General features: G+C 38.2%; 1 protein-coding gene across 1 annotated transcript in view; it reads left to right on the top strand.

Moving 5' to 3' along the window:
• LOC139724390 (C4b-binding protein alpha chain-like) overlaps positions 1-16,190 on the top strand; it is a 39,795-nt gene that overhangs the window by 13,423 nt on the left and 10,182 nt on the right. Inside the window, exons 6-9 of the mRNA XM_071635535.1 lie at positions 427-594; positions 2,258-2,443; positions 2,863-3,069; positions 4,578-4,739. Of these exons, the coding sequence (XP_071491636.1) occupies positions 427-594; positions 2,258-2,443; positions 2,863-3,069; positions 4,578-4,739 (723 nt within the window). The remainder of the gene's footprint in view (positions 1-426; positions 595-2,257; positions 2,444-2,862; positions 3,070-4,577; positions 4,740-16,190) is intronic.

Below are 16,190 nucleotides of genomic sequence, written 5' to 3'. Positions count from 1 at the left end.
CTGGAGTGGAATTCTTCTTTAAATCATGATTCAATAACAATCAAAAGGTTAATCAAAATTCATATAAATCGACGTCTGCGAGCTCCAAGGAATCTACTTAGGCGAGGTTGAATCTCACTCTCATGTTATGACCCTGAAAGGTTAAAATTTCATAGCTTTTGTGTTTAAAGTCCTTTATGTTGATGAGATGAAAGTCTATTAAGGATTGTTAAGTTTAATATTTCGTTGCGAATTTTCACTTCAAAAATAACCTGGTACGACACTGCTAGGGTTGATCGTCAAATTAATGATGACCAAGAAAATGACATACATTTGTGTCTGATAGTATCACACATTAAGTATGTAAAGTATGAAATGAATCTGAAGTAAGAGTGAAATAAATGCAAAAAGACAGAAAAAACTTCAGATGCTGTGATTGTCTTACAGTGGCTTGTGCAGCTCCAGATAATACGAACGGGACGGGAACGTACGGTACCAGGGAAACTCTGTTGTTCCAGTGTCTGCCCGGTTACCGCCTACAAGGCTCGGGTGACACTGTCACTACAACGTGTGATGACGGAACGTGGTCTCCTCCGGTCGATTGTGTCTCCGCGGGTGAGCGTTATAAGCTGTTATTATAAAACAACAACATAAACAACAACAAAAACAACTAAAACAACAATACATTTTAACAGTATTTATTAGAGCGTACTGCGAGCTATTGTAACAATCCGTGTCTTTTCTATTTTTCATATAGGGCATATACATAACTTTTTCTCTCAGTTGTGATAAGGTAATTATGAATGCTGGTTTATAACAGCCGTGATAGTTAGAGGGTTAGAGAAGGATGAATATACTCTAAAGTTACAGTGCACAGAATGGAGCGAAATCAACCCAAGTTGAGTCAATTTCATTTTTTTTTTAAATTATTGTCCGGACTGAGTCACAATCGAAAGCAGGGAATGTGAAAAACAAACAAACAAACAAACTTGACACTCCCCATTGTGCTCCCAATCAGGGCTGAAGTGATGATGTGAAGAGTCGTTGACGGTTGGAAAGAGGGACCGGCCGAACAAGAGCTTAAAGTATACGTTGTAGCACTCGGGTTTTTGTCGAGCCCACCAGAGGTGAGGGGAGACTAGGGATCGCCTGCGGCGTCCGTCCGTCCATCGTCTGTCCGTAACGCTACAAAAACTTCAATAACTCTTTACTCTGGGCTTCAATTGCAATCAAACTTCGAGGGAAGAAGGGTCATACAAAGCTTCACATTTTACTATACATGAAGGTCACCTCAAGGTCAAAGCTCACAGGCAGGGGTCAATGAACTTTATGGCCTGTTTCTATTACCGGTCATAACTTTTGATCCATAGGTCCGTTTATGACTAGACTTGGATGATAGATGTCCCTTGGGGAGTGGATGATCACCACGAGGTCAAAGGTCACAAGCAGAGGTCAACGAACTTTTAGAGCCCAATGTTAAGTTTTTATGGCGCATTTCTATTATGGGTCATAACTTTTGATCCATTGGTCCGTTTGTGACTAAACTTGGATGGTAGATATCCCTTGGGGAGTGGATGGTCACCACAAGGTCAGTGGTCACAAGCAGGGGTCAGCGAACTTTTAGAGCCCAATGTTAAGATTTTATGGCGCGTTTCTATTATGGGTCATAACTTTTGATCCATAGGTCCGTTTGTGACTAAACTTGGATGGTAGATGTCCCTTGGGGAGTTTAAGGTCACCATAAGGTCAAAGGTCACAGACAGGGGTCAACAAACTTATAGGGCCCAATGTTAAGTTTTTACGGTGCGTTTCTATTATGGCTCATAACTTTTGATCCATATGTCCGTTTGTGACCAAACTCGGCTGGTAAATGTCCCTTGGAGAGTTGAAGGTCACCACAAAGTCAGAGGTCATATAGGCAGGTCAATGAATTTCCGGGAGTTAGAAAAACATTAATTTCTTCTACGCGAATGGGCGAGACACATTTTGGCACTTGCCTTGTTATACATACGAATATACCAATTTGGTTACTTTGGATGAAAAGAGTAGGTCTTAATTCTTTCTCGCAGTTGACGAATGTTTGAAGGGACATTTTAATCATTTATGTGAAGAGGAAGTTCCAGCAACATAGTCATCAGATCTTGTAAATGAGCCCCAAGCATCTTATTTAGGTATGTCAACAAAAGTTCAGGACGAAAACACGCTATGGAGCTAGCTCTACATGCTCAGGAGTTGATATGATTACGAGCCTTGTTCGATCTTCTGTTTTAAACTGCAGGATGCACAGAACCAGAAACCCCGCAGGGAGTTAGTTACGACGGGTGTCCAAGGGATGGTTACCTCGATCATGACGAAAAAGTTGACCTGGTATGTAATGATGACAAGACTCCCATTGGTCCAGAGTTCTCCTATTGCAATTCGACCAACCAATGGGACCCGGATCCAATGCTGCTACAATGCTATGGTGCGTATAATTACCGGTGTGGTGTTTGATAATGTTTCGCATGGGTTTCCGCGATATACATGATTTCAAAGTCATGCAACAAATATAGTGTTTGAATATACATTTACATGATATTATAAATCATGTTGGCGTAATGATACGCAAAACTAGATTATAAAAGGGAATTTATGAGGCTCTTACAGAAAGAGTTCGTTGGTAATATCAATTTTACAGCCGAATCTCCCCAAGAGACGTGTGTTGTGTGTCATAATCAAAACATCAGATGTGAAATTATACAGTAGATTATACCAAAAAAATATAAGTATCTTTCTTTAGTCTCATGTCCTCCGTTTAACAATTAACCGGTACATGTATAAAAATTGATGCATCTAGGTGTATCATAACCAGGTTCTGTCTAATCTAATCCTATTCACCATCAGACAAGTGCCAAATTCCATCCTTTGATGACGCTCGTCTGGTTCACACATCAACTACTACCGGCGAGTCCATGAGCTCATTTTACAACCACCGTGACACGGTCGAATTCCTGTGCGAACAGGATCTATACCTGCACGGTCCAAAGAGTGCAACCTGCTCATCAGGGACCTGGTCCTTCAACATCGGTGGACCTCGGCCTACCTGCAGAGGTATAGGTCTCACATCTGACAGCTTTTTTCCTAATTTGGGACCTGCATTGAGGACAAGGCACGTCATCATGATTAAAGTGATACATTAATGTAGAACGATATCACCTTTTATAAGCTAATTCACTTGTGGTTTCAAAGAACATTTTTTTTTTCCTGTCAGGATCGAGAGACTGAGCTTGGAAGGAGTGTTGGGGGGGGGGAGGAGGTTGCGTGGGGGCATGGGGGAGGGCGTCCATTAAAGGGGACCTCCGGACGACTTTCAGACTTTTATATTGATTTTTAACAACTATAGATAAGTTATACTGAGTACAGCGTTTCAGAATTTATAGTGATTGGGATGAGGAATAATAATGTTTTCAAAACTTATAGCTAATTGCGATAAACGAGGATGATGGCACGGCAGCCTCACCTTAAGAATGCACCTAGGTTGGGGCTCATTTGCTCAAGTAAGCAGAGCAAAAGAAAGCATGCACAGATTCTTCACAGGCGAACTTGTTAAGCAATTGGTATTGTAATGAAATCACACTGCTTCATTTCTGAGATATGTGAGGCTCCCGTGTCATCAATACTGTTCAGTGTAATTTGCTTAAGATTTTCAGGTTATTGCTTTTTCTGCTCAAGGACCACAATAAATTTCACAAGTCTATAGATACATGGAGCTGTTGATTTTCCGAACATACATGATGTGAAATCATGAAAATCGTCTGGAATGCCCCTTTAAGAAGTTGCCGATTATTGAATTTCCAAAGCCAATGAAAGGAAGGAATAACAACAAAGTCAACAAACCAAGCTGACCCCCAAAACAACATAAAACAAAAGAACAGACACAGAGAATGCAAGGGTTAGTAATGTCTAAATTTCGAATAAACTCCCGCCTTAATTATGTCTGGTGTTTTTGTAGAACAGTCTCCTTTTTACCCAGTACGCATTGCAACAATCTTCTTAGAGCAACGTACGTTAAACCAGAATTTTCCAGTAGAGTCTTAGATAATTATGATAGAGTGAAATGGTCAGGCAGCGTCAATGTTAGGTATACGCTTTTTATTGTGCGACACTCTCCAAACGCACCCCTTCTTAAATATAGGCAAAGTTGACGTTGACAAAATGCCAATATCAGAACTTTCATTTATGTGTGGGCCCAGGCACGATGACAACATTTTCAGCACCCTCAAGTTTTCGCCTTCCTTTATGTTTTTTTTTACTTTTTTTTGTTTAAAACATCCCTCAGTAGCTGTGACAATCTCTAAAACTCTTCTCTCCTACAAATCTATGAATCCAATATGGCATGCAACAAACTATATAGGTCATCATGAATACTACCTTACATCTCCTGTATCTAAATGTATATGCCGGCTCCCGATACGCATTAGTATTTGACATGTTTAAGTCATTAACTTATTAAATGTTTGTTTAGAAGGGATGGACGGTTTTCAACTTTCTTGTTGAATGTTGTTCACACAACTAGACATAAGTTCGATCATAATAATTCAGTATGTATACCCTTACAGACAACTGCACTGGACCAGTGAACACGGACGTGGCGGACGAATTGTTTCGCCACGGCCAGGTACACATCTTCCAGTGCGCCCAAACTCCAGGGATGGTCAGACTCGGTGGTCCCAGGGCGTTCTGCGATGATGGAGCATGGAAACCCAACGTTCGTTGTGCTTGTAAGAAACGCATTCTTTTGATTTTGATTTGATTTGAATTATTTAGGCATTCAATCAAATGCGAATTGAATACAAATTTCCAAAGCATAAAGAGAAAAGAAAACAAGTGCAGTGATTCAAAACGATGATATAACATTACACAAGTAGATACACAAAAGCAATTGCAGTGAGCAGAATACATAATATACAGAAATATAGAATACAGTCTTTTTAGTCAATAACAGAGATAACTGAATGCAAGAGACCGGCATCGTGAGCGATTAAGAAACGCATTCTTCGAACACTCCCTCCGCATCTTCCCTTGATTCTCCCCTATTGCGAACATGCACTATTGTGATGCATATTTCTGTCTGTTTCCTCTGCTGGAACAAACACAGTGTCCCGCAAAGTTCCACAGTCATGACAGTGTGTTGACAATGTGTTCACATAGTCAGCTATGTGAAAACCCTCGAACTAAACAGTATGGAGATGATTTCACACTGTTGATATCACACCGTATGTGGTTTTACACAGAGTGTTCACATTATGACGTTCTGTTTGACACTACGAACTGATGATTCACACTGTGCTCCCAATGTTAGAAGAAGAATTGTTTCTCCATTGCGTTTCACGCTATGGGACATTGTGTTCTTTTCAGCAGGATACGAGAAATATTAATGATAGTGATTGAAGTAGAGGTAGTAGATGAACAAGCGAAGTAGACAAAGAAAAACTATAAACAGTTTACAATCAGCTGATGATTTCCTTAAACACACTTATCCTAACAAAGGTAAGAAGTTACATAAAAAGGAAAATATATCCATAAGGTTTGTCTCGACAAATCACAATTTCTTTTTAGAAGTTAGTGTTCGTCACTGCTATAAAACTGTAATCTGCATTTCTGTTTCAACCTTGAATGAACACGACTTCATGCCATCCAGTGCCACCTGATTACAGGCAGATAGGCGTATTTCGCTCTGCCCATTGTTGACTTCATTTGTGTTTTCTTTTTATAACCCGCAGTGAATACCGAACTGTGAAGTACAGTATACCTGACACACCGCGAGCAGAAAACGGACAGCGATGTACCAACGGCGTAAATCCGTACTGAGGAGTGGGGGGGGGGGGGGGGGGGGATGGTCACCATCACCACGATTACAAGCCCATAACCGGACCGGCGCAGCCTTGGGGAGGGGGGGGGGGGGAGAAGCTTGGTACCCCCCCCCCCCACACACACACACACACACACACATACACACTTTACAGGGATCGGATGTCACACTCTTTTGCATGAAATATTCAATTCAATCAATTCAATTCAATCATAGTTTATTTCCAATCGCAACGAAAATCAAAAACATAGTACAATGTATACATGTCATTAAATGATATTGTTCAAACGCTTGCAAAAGATTCATGTAATATACGAGACAAATTATAGAACAGCATATATGTACAATAATAAAGAGGAAAACTGTACAAATACTACGTGGGCGAGCGGAAAATAAATTCGATCATGGAAAATAGTGATCCACTAAAAAGCAAAGCTTGTCGGGCGTGGATCGCTAGATAAATAATGAGTGAATGATATACTATTCTATAACAATATACATGTAGTTATTTTGAGATACACAGGTCGGGAAAAAAATATAGAATACCAATGCTATAGTGCCCGGACACTGTTCATTGAACCACGTGTACCGGGAAAATATGACAAGGACAATACATTCGTACACACATTCAATTACCCACACGCATATACACTGTTGGACGCGAGACAGTACCGAGAGGAGAGAAGACGGTAACAATACAAGTCTACGAAGAACAATAGACAGGAAAGGAAAAGGAGAGAAGAAAGAAGAGAGGTCTGCACACAGAACACGCCAAGTGCTGCGACATCAGGACAGATGAAAGCTCAAGCATAAATTATAACAATTTAGATTATCTAAGATTATAAGTAGAAAGTAAATGTTTTCTGAGTTTATATTTAAATGTGACAAATTTGGGGGAATCTTTTAAACTATTATCTAATTTATTCCAAAGTCTGGGTCCGGTATAAAGAAATGTATTTTGGGCATGTGCGGTTCTCATTAACGGAAGATGGAATTCGTCGGATCGTCGCGTGGGATAGTTATGAACATGACTGTTTCGATGAAATATATCGTGGAATATTTTAGGTAAAAAGGTACTGTTGTAATTAAACATAAACTGACCAAGTTGAAACACATACAAATCATTTACTTTTAATATTTTATGGTCAGAAAACAAAGCATCTGTATGTTCTCGGGTATGTAAATTAAAAACAATTCTAAGCGCTTTCTTTTGCAATAAAAGAAGTTTATCAAGTAACATCTGATATGTATTACCCCAAGCAAGAATCCCGTAGTTTAAATAAGGGAGTATCAAACTAGAATAAAGAGTTAATAATGCAGATGAAGGAAGATAATATTTTAATCTTTTCACTACGCCAATGTTACGTGAAATAATTTTACATATGTTATCAATATGATTCCTCCATGAAAGCTTGTTATCAACGCAAACACCAAGAAATTTAAAAGAAGAAACTTCTTCTAAGGGAGTAGTATCAAATGTTATATTGCCTGGGAGGCTATCTAAAGAATTACTAAAGAGCATAACTTTTGTTTTTTGAATATTTAATGACAATTTGTTTGCGTATATCCATTGTATGACCTTTATCAATTCTTCATTAACTGTTCTTATTAAGATATTTGGGTCAGGGTGGGAAAAAAAAAGATTAGAGTCATCCGCGAATAATATGAATGATAGTTTCTCCGACGATCTATGAAAATCATTAATATAAATAATGAATAACAATGGGCCTAATAAACTCCCTTGTGGAACACCACATGCAATTGTTTTACTTTGAGAGTCAAAGCCGTTGACATGTACAAATTGGGATCTTTCTGATAGGTAACTCGTGAACCACTCCAAGGCCTTTCCACGTATTCCATAATGAGACAGTTTGGCGAGAAGTATTCCGTGGTTAATCGTGTCAAAGGCCTTGGAGAAGTCCAAGAAGATACCTATTGTGTGACTGTGAAAGTGTGTCGAGTGCGTGTGTGACTTTGTCGATGAGGGCAAGTAGTGCGTGTGTTGTGCTGTGATTTTCCCTGAATCCAAATTGAAAGTTTGAAAATATGTCGCAGGTTTTAAGAAAACGTACTGTCCTGATGTAGACTATTCTTTCAAGAATCTTAGAAATAGAAGATAATAAAGATATGGGTCTATAGTTATTGACATCATCCTTCTCCCCTTTCTTATAAATAGGAATTACTTTCGCAATTTTCATGCTATTTGGCACATGGCCAGTTGCAAGCGATGAGTTGATAATATGTACTAAGGGATCCACTATTTGAGGAATTATGTTTTTTATCAAATAGTTGTCAATTCCGTCGTGGCCAGGACTTTTACCTTCTTTCAAATTGGCAACAATCTTTATTATTTCTTCTTTATATGTTGGGTCAAAAAAATATAGTTTTAGAGTTAGGTGTATCTAAAAAATCACTAAAAGATTTACTAGAAAGAGGAATATTTTGAGAAAGATTTTTTCCAATTGAAGAAAAGAAATCATTAAAAATTTCAGCCATGCCAGCGGGAGTGTTGCTGGAGGCATTGCCCCACCGAACTTCAGAAATATTACATGAATTGTTAGGTGTATTCATAGCATTCTTTAATGTTTTCCATGTGTTTTTAATGTCATTTTTATATTTGCTTATCTGATTAACATAAAAAATTTCTTCTGCGTACGCAATAATTTGGTGAGTGTGTTTTTGTATGAAACATATTTTTTCTTATTTTTTTCAGTGGGATTACATCTATATTTATAAAACAAATTATTTTTCCTATTTATAGATCGTAATATAGACTGGGTTATCCACGGGAGTCTTGGAATTTGCTTATATCTATTTTTTATGTTACGCAGGGGAATATGGTTATCGATTTCGGAGGTAAGAGTAGATATGAAATAATCATAAGACAAATTGACATCGGTAGTGTTGTATACAGAAGACCAATCGAGTTCTTTTAAACTGTTTTGGAGACTTGTAAGATTATCTACAGTAATCTTACGACGCTTATAATAATTATTTTGTTTATTCAGTTTAATTGGAACCTGAGCAAATATAGGAAAATGGTCAGTGATGTCTGAGAGGACGATACCAGACTCAGGAAGTGGAAGAACATTACAAAAAATGTTGTCTATGAGGGTAGCCGATTGGCTGGTGACACGGGTAGGCTTGGAAATTAATGGTAAAAGCGAAGCAGACATTAATGTTTCTATAAATTCTTTTGAACTGTTTTGGGAGTTACATTTCATGAGATCGATATTAAAATCGCCCATCAGAAATGTATCTTTAATAGATATCATGGGATTTTGTACTTAATCCTGCAAAACTGTCAAAAAATCATTCAAATTCGACCGAGGGGGCCTGTAAATTACACCAATCATAATGTTTTTTCCATGTGGATTTATCAATTCAATAAAAAGGGATTCGAGTACATCGCTCATAACACTAATCTCCTCATGTATAATATATTTAAATTTTTTCGAGATGTACAAACCAACTCCTCCACCAACTCTCTCATTTCTATTTCTAAATACAAATTCGAATCCGGGTAAAGAAAATAAATGACTGATATTAGAGTTCAACCATGTTTCTGTTAGCCCTATGATGGAGCAAGATTTATGATCTGGGTTTTCTAAGAGTAAGCGCAACTTATCAAAATTTTTATTGATACTGCGTATGTTAAAGTGAGCTAACAAAAATGTTTCATCAACTGTATTCGTGATCCGATTTTTATACTGATTTTCGGTCAAATAAACACACGATGGACTCTGGACTGGATCATTTGAGTCAAAGTTATATTCAAATTCTTGTGCTGAGGTATTGTATTTATCGGATATGTAATCTTCATATAAACTGGAGATCATATTTGCATGATCAGATTCAGAGTGCCTTACTGTGTTATAAAATTCATCATTATTCAAGGAATTAAAAGCAAAATTTATTGTGTCAGCCATGGGTTAGAATATAAAACATTCGGGAATTAATAACTGGCATCCCGCCTGGTCCTAACTCAGCAGCTACGTGGGGGTATGCAGACCTAAAAGAAGAAAGGAAACCGAAATGCGTACAGAGAAACATGAAACACAGACAAAACAAGGAAACGAACATGAACACAGATGACACAGAATCAACATATATAAATATAAAGTGGGAGGAAAGTGGCAGCAAAAATATGAAGACTTTTTGTTCTTGTTGCTTTTTTTTTTTGCTTGTCAGATGGCTATCGGGGGAAAATCAGACCTTAAAAGTATGAAAACATTTTTTTTTTTTGGATGAAATATCTGTGAGAGGGAGCGGAACGACCGAACGGGGGGGAGGGTGTGTTAGTGTATGGGGGGTGGGGGGGTATCCCTCTCCCACACGAGGAAGATTTTGCATTTTCAGACCTGAAATTCAGCGATCTGGTGCACACTTTTGGTGAAAATTTTGTGTTCATTTCTTTAAAAAAAAACAATAAGAAAATGAAATATTCACAATATATTATTGAATGACTAAATAGTGGTATTTCAGCTCTTGCTCCGCCCTTGACATTTTACAGTCCCCAAACTGCCGTTTGTAGCTATAGTCTTCGCTTTGGAAATTAAGGGGGGCACACCGGGCGCAACTGCATGCTGTCAATCACTGGCAGCAACATCAGGAGAATGGCATAGCGATTAAATGCGAGCGAGCTTGAAAATTTTGACATTTTACAGTCTAAAAACTGCCGTTTGTAGCTATACTTCTTCGCTTTGGAAATTACGGGGGCCGCACCGGGCGCAACTGCTGTCAATCTGACTGGCAGCAACATCAGGAGAATGGCATAGCGATGAAATGCGAGCGAGCAGAGCGAGCGAGCTTAAAATTTTGACATTTTACAGTCCAAAGACTGCCGTTCGTGGCTGTATTTTTTTTCGCTTGGGAAATTGAGGGGGGCACACCGGGCGCAACTGCCGGCAAGTACTGGCAGCAACATCAGGAGAAGGGCATAACGATGAAATGCGAGCGAGCGAAGCGAGTGAGCTTGAAAATGTTGACATTTTACAGTCCCAATAACTGTCCTTCGTGGCTGTATTTTTTCGCTTTGGAAATTAAGGGGGCGCACCGGGCGAAAACTGCTGGCAATTACCGGCAGCAACACGTTACATCAGGAGAATGGAATAATGTTTAAAGGGGAAGGCCAGTAACTGATCAGTGGGAATCAGTGGAAATGCTGGGAGATGATTGTTCCAATCCTTATGGGATTCATTCAAGAGTTCATTGTATATCTATTGTTGTGTGAAAATGATTTGCTTCAGAATGGTCTCATATTCAAGTAATGTGCAGTTTAATGCTTCCAGGTTAGCGTCCCTGGTCAGTGACGGAGCATTAATCTGCACATTACTTGAATATGAGACCGTTCTGAAGCAAATCATTTTCACACAATAATAGATACACAATGAACTCTTGAATGAATCCCATAAGGATTGGAACAATCATCTCCCAGCATTTCCACTGATTCCCACTGATCAGTTACTAGCCTTCCCCTTTAAATGCGAGCGAGCGAAGTGAGCGAGCTTCAAAATTTTGACATTTTACAGTCCAAAAACTGCCGTTTGTAGCTATATTTTTCGCTTTGGAAATTAAGGGGGGCGCACCGGGCGCAACTGCTGTCAATCACTGGCAGCAACATAAGGAGAATGGCATAGCGCTTAAATGCGAGCGAGCGGAGCAAGCGATCTTTAAAATTTTGACATTTTACAGTCTAAAAACTGCCGTTTGTAGCTATATGTTTCGCTTTTGTTTGTCCTACTTTTATGGGGGAACCACCCCCCCCTCCCCCATCGACGCCTTTGCATATGAGGGTGCTATTGTTAAGTGAAAGATCTGCTGCACACTCTTTGATAAATTAGGGAAATATACGTCAATGTCAAAAGTGTACAAAGTTTATCGAAAGGGATCCTGTATAGCGGAGCTTTTGCATGTTTATGATTGCAATACAACGATATGGTGCATAATTCTGGCGATATTTGGACAATTTTCCATTAGTTGATTAGGAAAGTTCGAGATTTGTCCTCATCTCCGGAATTGCTTGGGGGATAAATGATTTGTCTGCCTAAACACTTCCGTAGGGGCGGGGCAAATGCCCCTTTGCCCCCCCCCCCCCCAATAGATTCGACGCCCCAGATCTTCCCTGGGTATGCCCATAGATGTATCCTGACTGAGTCACCAGTCACTAGCTGTCGTTTCTCAGGAATGATTCAGGAAATGGAGGGGGTTCAATTATGGCGATATAGTTTTTGTTATTGTTTGTTTGTTTGTTTGTTTTCGTACATATTTTGCAGATGGTCCCCAGTTACTTGCGTCATAGCATGTTTACATGTAGGCCTATACCACTTGACGTTGTCAACGTCTGAGCCATACCTTACAGTGTATGTCGATGTTATGTTCTTCGCGAGCGAGCGAAGCGAGCGAGCGCTTGAGAAAATTATGTATACATTTTCCTACAAGATAGAATACTGTTCAGCTCTGTTACCTGTCTGAAGGCCGGCGTACAAACGTCATGCAATATACCAAAATTGATACAATCACATTTCTGCATCCTCCATTTTTTCCCTCAAAATTCAGGGGGGGGGGGGGATGATTGTACAGGCCATACCCCCTCCTCCATTTCAGGGGGGGGGGGGGGAATATATCCCCCCATCCCCCCCCCCCCTGGGATTTACGCCCATGCGACGTACGCATCATTCATACGGAGGATCAGTTCTGTGTGTTGTGTTTTCAGAGATAGAAATCACTCAGAAAACAGTATAGGCTTATTACTGACACAAATAATATTTCATTAGTGGTTTACAATCAAATACTTAGTATTGATGATGACCGTTTCAGCCTGCTGCAGTCGGCGCTGCAATTAATGTGATCGCCTAAATTCATGTCGGTGAAGCTGTAAAATCGAGCTCATGTACATAAGCACACACACCAATACACACACTCATACACATACACGTACACATAAATTGATCATACAAAGACATCTAAAGCATTCCCATACTTTAATTACATTTAACCTATTAATTACATTTAACCAATCGCGAACCTAGAAGAAAGGCCGGCGCCACAGCTTCAGTGGATATTGTTGAATCTAGGAGTTTGATGTATAATTTGAATATTTGTGTTTTGCCTGAAGTTTTGGGGGCTTTTATTTAGGAAAAATAAAGAAGTACATTGATATCCAGCACGACAGAGTGATATGTACCATTTAGTCTGAAAACTAGATTGCGAATATTGCAAATATACTTTTATTTATAATGGCCCCAAATTTTGGAATTCTCTAGATATGAAACAAAACGAACACCCGGATGTTATTCATTCAAACGTAAGCTTAAGAAAAAAAAAACTTCTTTTGCAATATTCTGGTGATAACATTATCATGGAAGGGAGGAAAATTTTGGTGGCACGACAACACATCACACATTCTGACAACAAAACAAATCAACACCACTGTGATATCAAACTTAAAGTAACAAGAAAACTTTATTCTTCCCTGGCCTCAAGCGACATTGTCCCAGTCTCGATCCCTTTTTTCTAACGTGTACATAACAGGCCACACTCACTTTGCACAAATGCATGTTCATGACAATATGAATTAATATGATATCGCAGATGATTTGAAATAACTAATATTCATATAGATTATTCGGCATGACTGCAGAACACTATGTAGGTTACCACCGCACACAATTTGATTCATCCATTATGAATGTAACTTACTTGAGATTGATTTCAGTTGATCTTGTGTCATGTATTTTATTAAAGTCTTTATACTAAACTGTAATTGTCATATTTTACTTATATCTTACGCATGCCCATAACATTACTAATAACTGAACAAGCTCGAAGTACACGTCTACATCTCTGCTAAGTTCTATACCTTCATCGGAGATTTTTTTTTAAATCAGAATAATTATTCTTTCATATCTTCTGGTTAAGATTCCGTAAGTGGTTAACAATTCATAAAATTGTCAAATTATTAATTTGTTTGTTCATTTATTTGCTTATTTATTCATTTTTTTATTCTATGTCATTGATTACGTTTCACACGTTTCACCGTACATATATATATATATATATATATATATATATATATATATATTTAATTTCCCATCGGTGTATAAGTAGAAATTACAGTTTAAGAGTTCTACTGCATAATGAGCTTAGTGTCATTTATGAACATTCCAATGTAAGTCCATCACCAGATAGAGCAAAATTAATTCTTTCCAGTTTTCTCACTTGTAACATAACAAGGAATATTCTATAGCATTTATGATTTAAAATATCCTGTAATATTCTTATTATTTCTTTTGTTTTTAGCAGCTTTGATCACAAATATACCTCACATTAACGAGAATGGATTTAGCTCGTTTTGCGACGATACTCTTCAATTCAAGTTTATTTATACACAATTTCGTTTTCCATGATTATGTTTTTATTAGATGACAAACCGAGATTATCTCTTTTAGAAACAATGCTAATTATGAAAGCAATGTTTTGCATTCAAAGGGTAAATGTAAAGCGCACTATTAATAATTTTCTCGTATAGCAGTACTTCCTTTTATCTTTAATCCAACTAAGTGATATGTTTGATATGTCATAAACAATATTTTGTATAATGCTATTTAGTGGAAGAGCCTCTTGTGCACAGAAGCAAGTGTTTTTCCCATCTCACTAAGACAGCATTTTCCCCATCCCCTTTAAATGAAATAAAATTAATATGTGTTCAGGTGTGTATGGTGTGTGTGTGTGTGTGTGTGTGTGTGTGTACATGCCAGCTTGTTTGTCAAGTACTGATTCATCATATATGCTGCCTTCCAGGATTGTCTTTGACACAAATGCAATGGTTTTTGTGAAACGTGTAATAAACTGAAATGAAGTTGCTGTTATACCCTAGGTGTTCTCTCTCAACTGTGTTTGTGTTGTGCACTGTATTTTTTTTTTTACTCGATACACCACCTTTGGAAAGTTTTACGACTTTTTGTTTTTGTTTCTTTCGATTTCCATAAACTGTGATCAATGGTGATCTTTGCCGTAACAAAGATAGAAATATATTTCAGTCTTAATGACATGAAATATCTCTTACATGAGTTCAGTCACTGAAAATTTTCTATTTTCAAATATACTAATAACGTTTTAGTGTCACTGAAATCTTAATGCTGGGAGAAAAGGGGGGTTTCAGTAATTCCTTTGATTTTAAACAGTTACTCCAAAATGACTCGATGTAATCTAGAACCTTTATGAGCCTTACGAAGAGGAGAGTAAATAAAACAACATTGATTTTATTATTTACTTCTTATCTGAGAAGATGGCTGGATAGCGCATATTTAGCTGCATTAACCGGTCTTCCATTGGGTTTTGCGACTACTGTACATCACTTCACCGGGTTAAACACCCTGCTCTTTGCAATGAATAGATGAAGCGAGCTCTTTTTCGTGCATCCTCATGCATCCCCCATTTTATGTCCTATCAGCTAGGGACAGGGTGTTTGTCTGTACAGAAGGGACGACATAATGATAATGATAAAAGATGATAATAGTGTGCTAATTTTGTATAGCGCACTAGTCCACTTTGCTGTGCTCATGGCGCTTTGAATAAAGAAGACGGATATATATATATATATATATATATATATATATATATATATATTACATATAAATATATAGAAAGAGAGAGATAATATGTACACGCATAAATATGAACACAGGGAAGAAAATAACAAACGTCAAGCAAACACATGTAAAATAAGGAACACAATTTTTCTGAACTGATGTGGATTGCAGTTATGTAACCCACTATGTGAGAGGGCCAGTTTGGATTCGAGTGTTTCTGTAGATGAAATTGGGGTAACTGAATAGGTTATTGAGTCCACAGTTTTTATCTCATAATGGGGAGAGCACGATCCCCCATCCATGCTTTATTGTGGGTGTTTGAAATAACAATGCATCTGATGACGAACGTAGACTTCTTGTCGGGTTGTGTTTTGGAATAGAGTTAGGCAGGTATGCGGGGGAAAGAGAGTGAACTGAATAATGTACTAATAACAGAACCTTGAAAATAAGTCTTCTTTTCCAACTGGCAGCCAATGTAAAGAACGGAGAATTGGTAATATGGAATCAAACCTTTTTTTTAAAATGAAAGTTAACAATCGGGCGACAGGAATTTACAAATGTTGAAGTTTTGTGACATCATTCTTTGGAAGATTACAAAACAACGAATTCGAAAAATCCAAACGAAATGAAATCACGTAAGACATAATGACACATAAAGCATTGCCCAGTGAGATTCACTTGGAGTCGTACCCGCTTCCAGACCCGGACCATTCTATACATATAGACAGATTCGCTACCGTCAGAGGCACTTTGCCGTATCGTTGGGG

Source organism: Diadema antillarum, unplaced genomic scaffold (genome assembly GCF_040938485.1).
Source record: "Diadema antillarum isolate AM-2024a unplaced genomic scaffold, OU_Dant_1.0 scf00000212, whole genome shotgun sequence".
In the NCBI taxonomy this organism is placed as follows: Eukaryota; Metazoa; Echinodermata; class Echinoidea; order Diadematoida; family Diadematidae; genus Diadema; species Diadema antillarum.
This window is presented reverse-complemented; position numbering and strand designations above follow the sequence as displayed.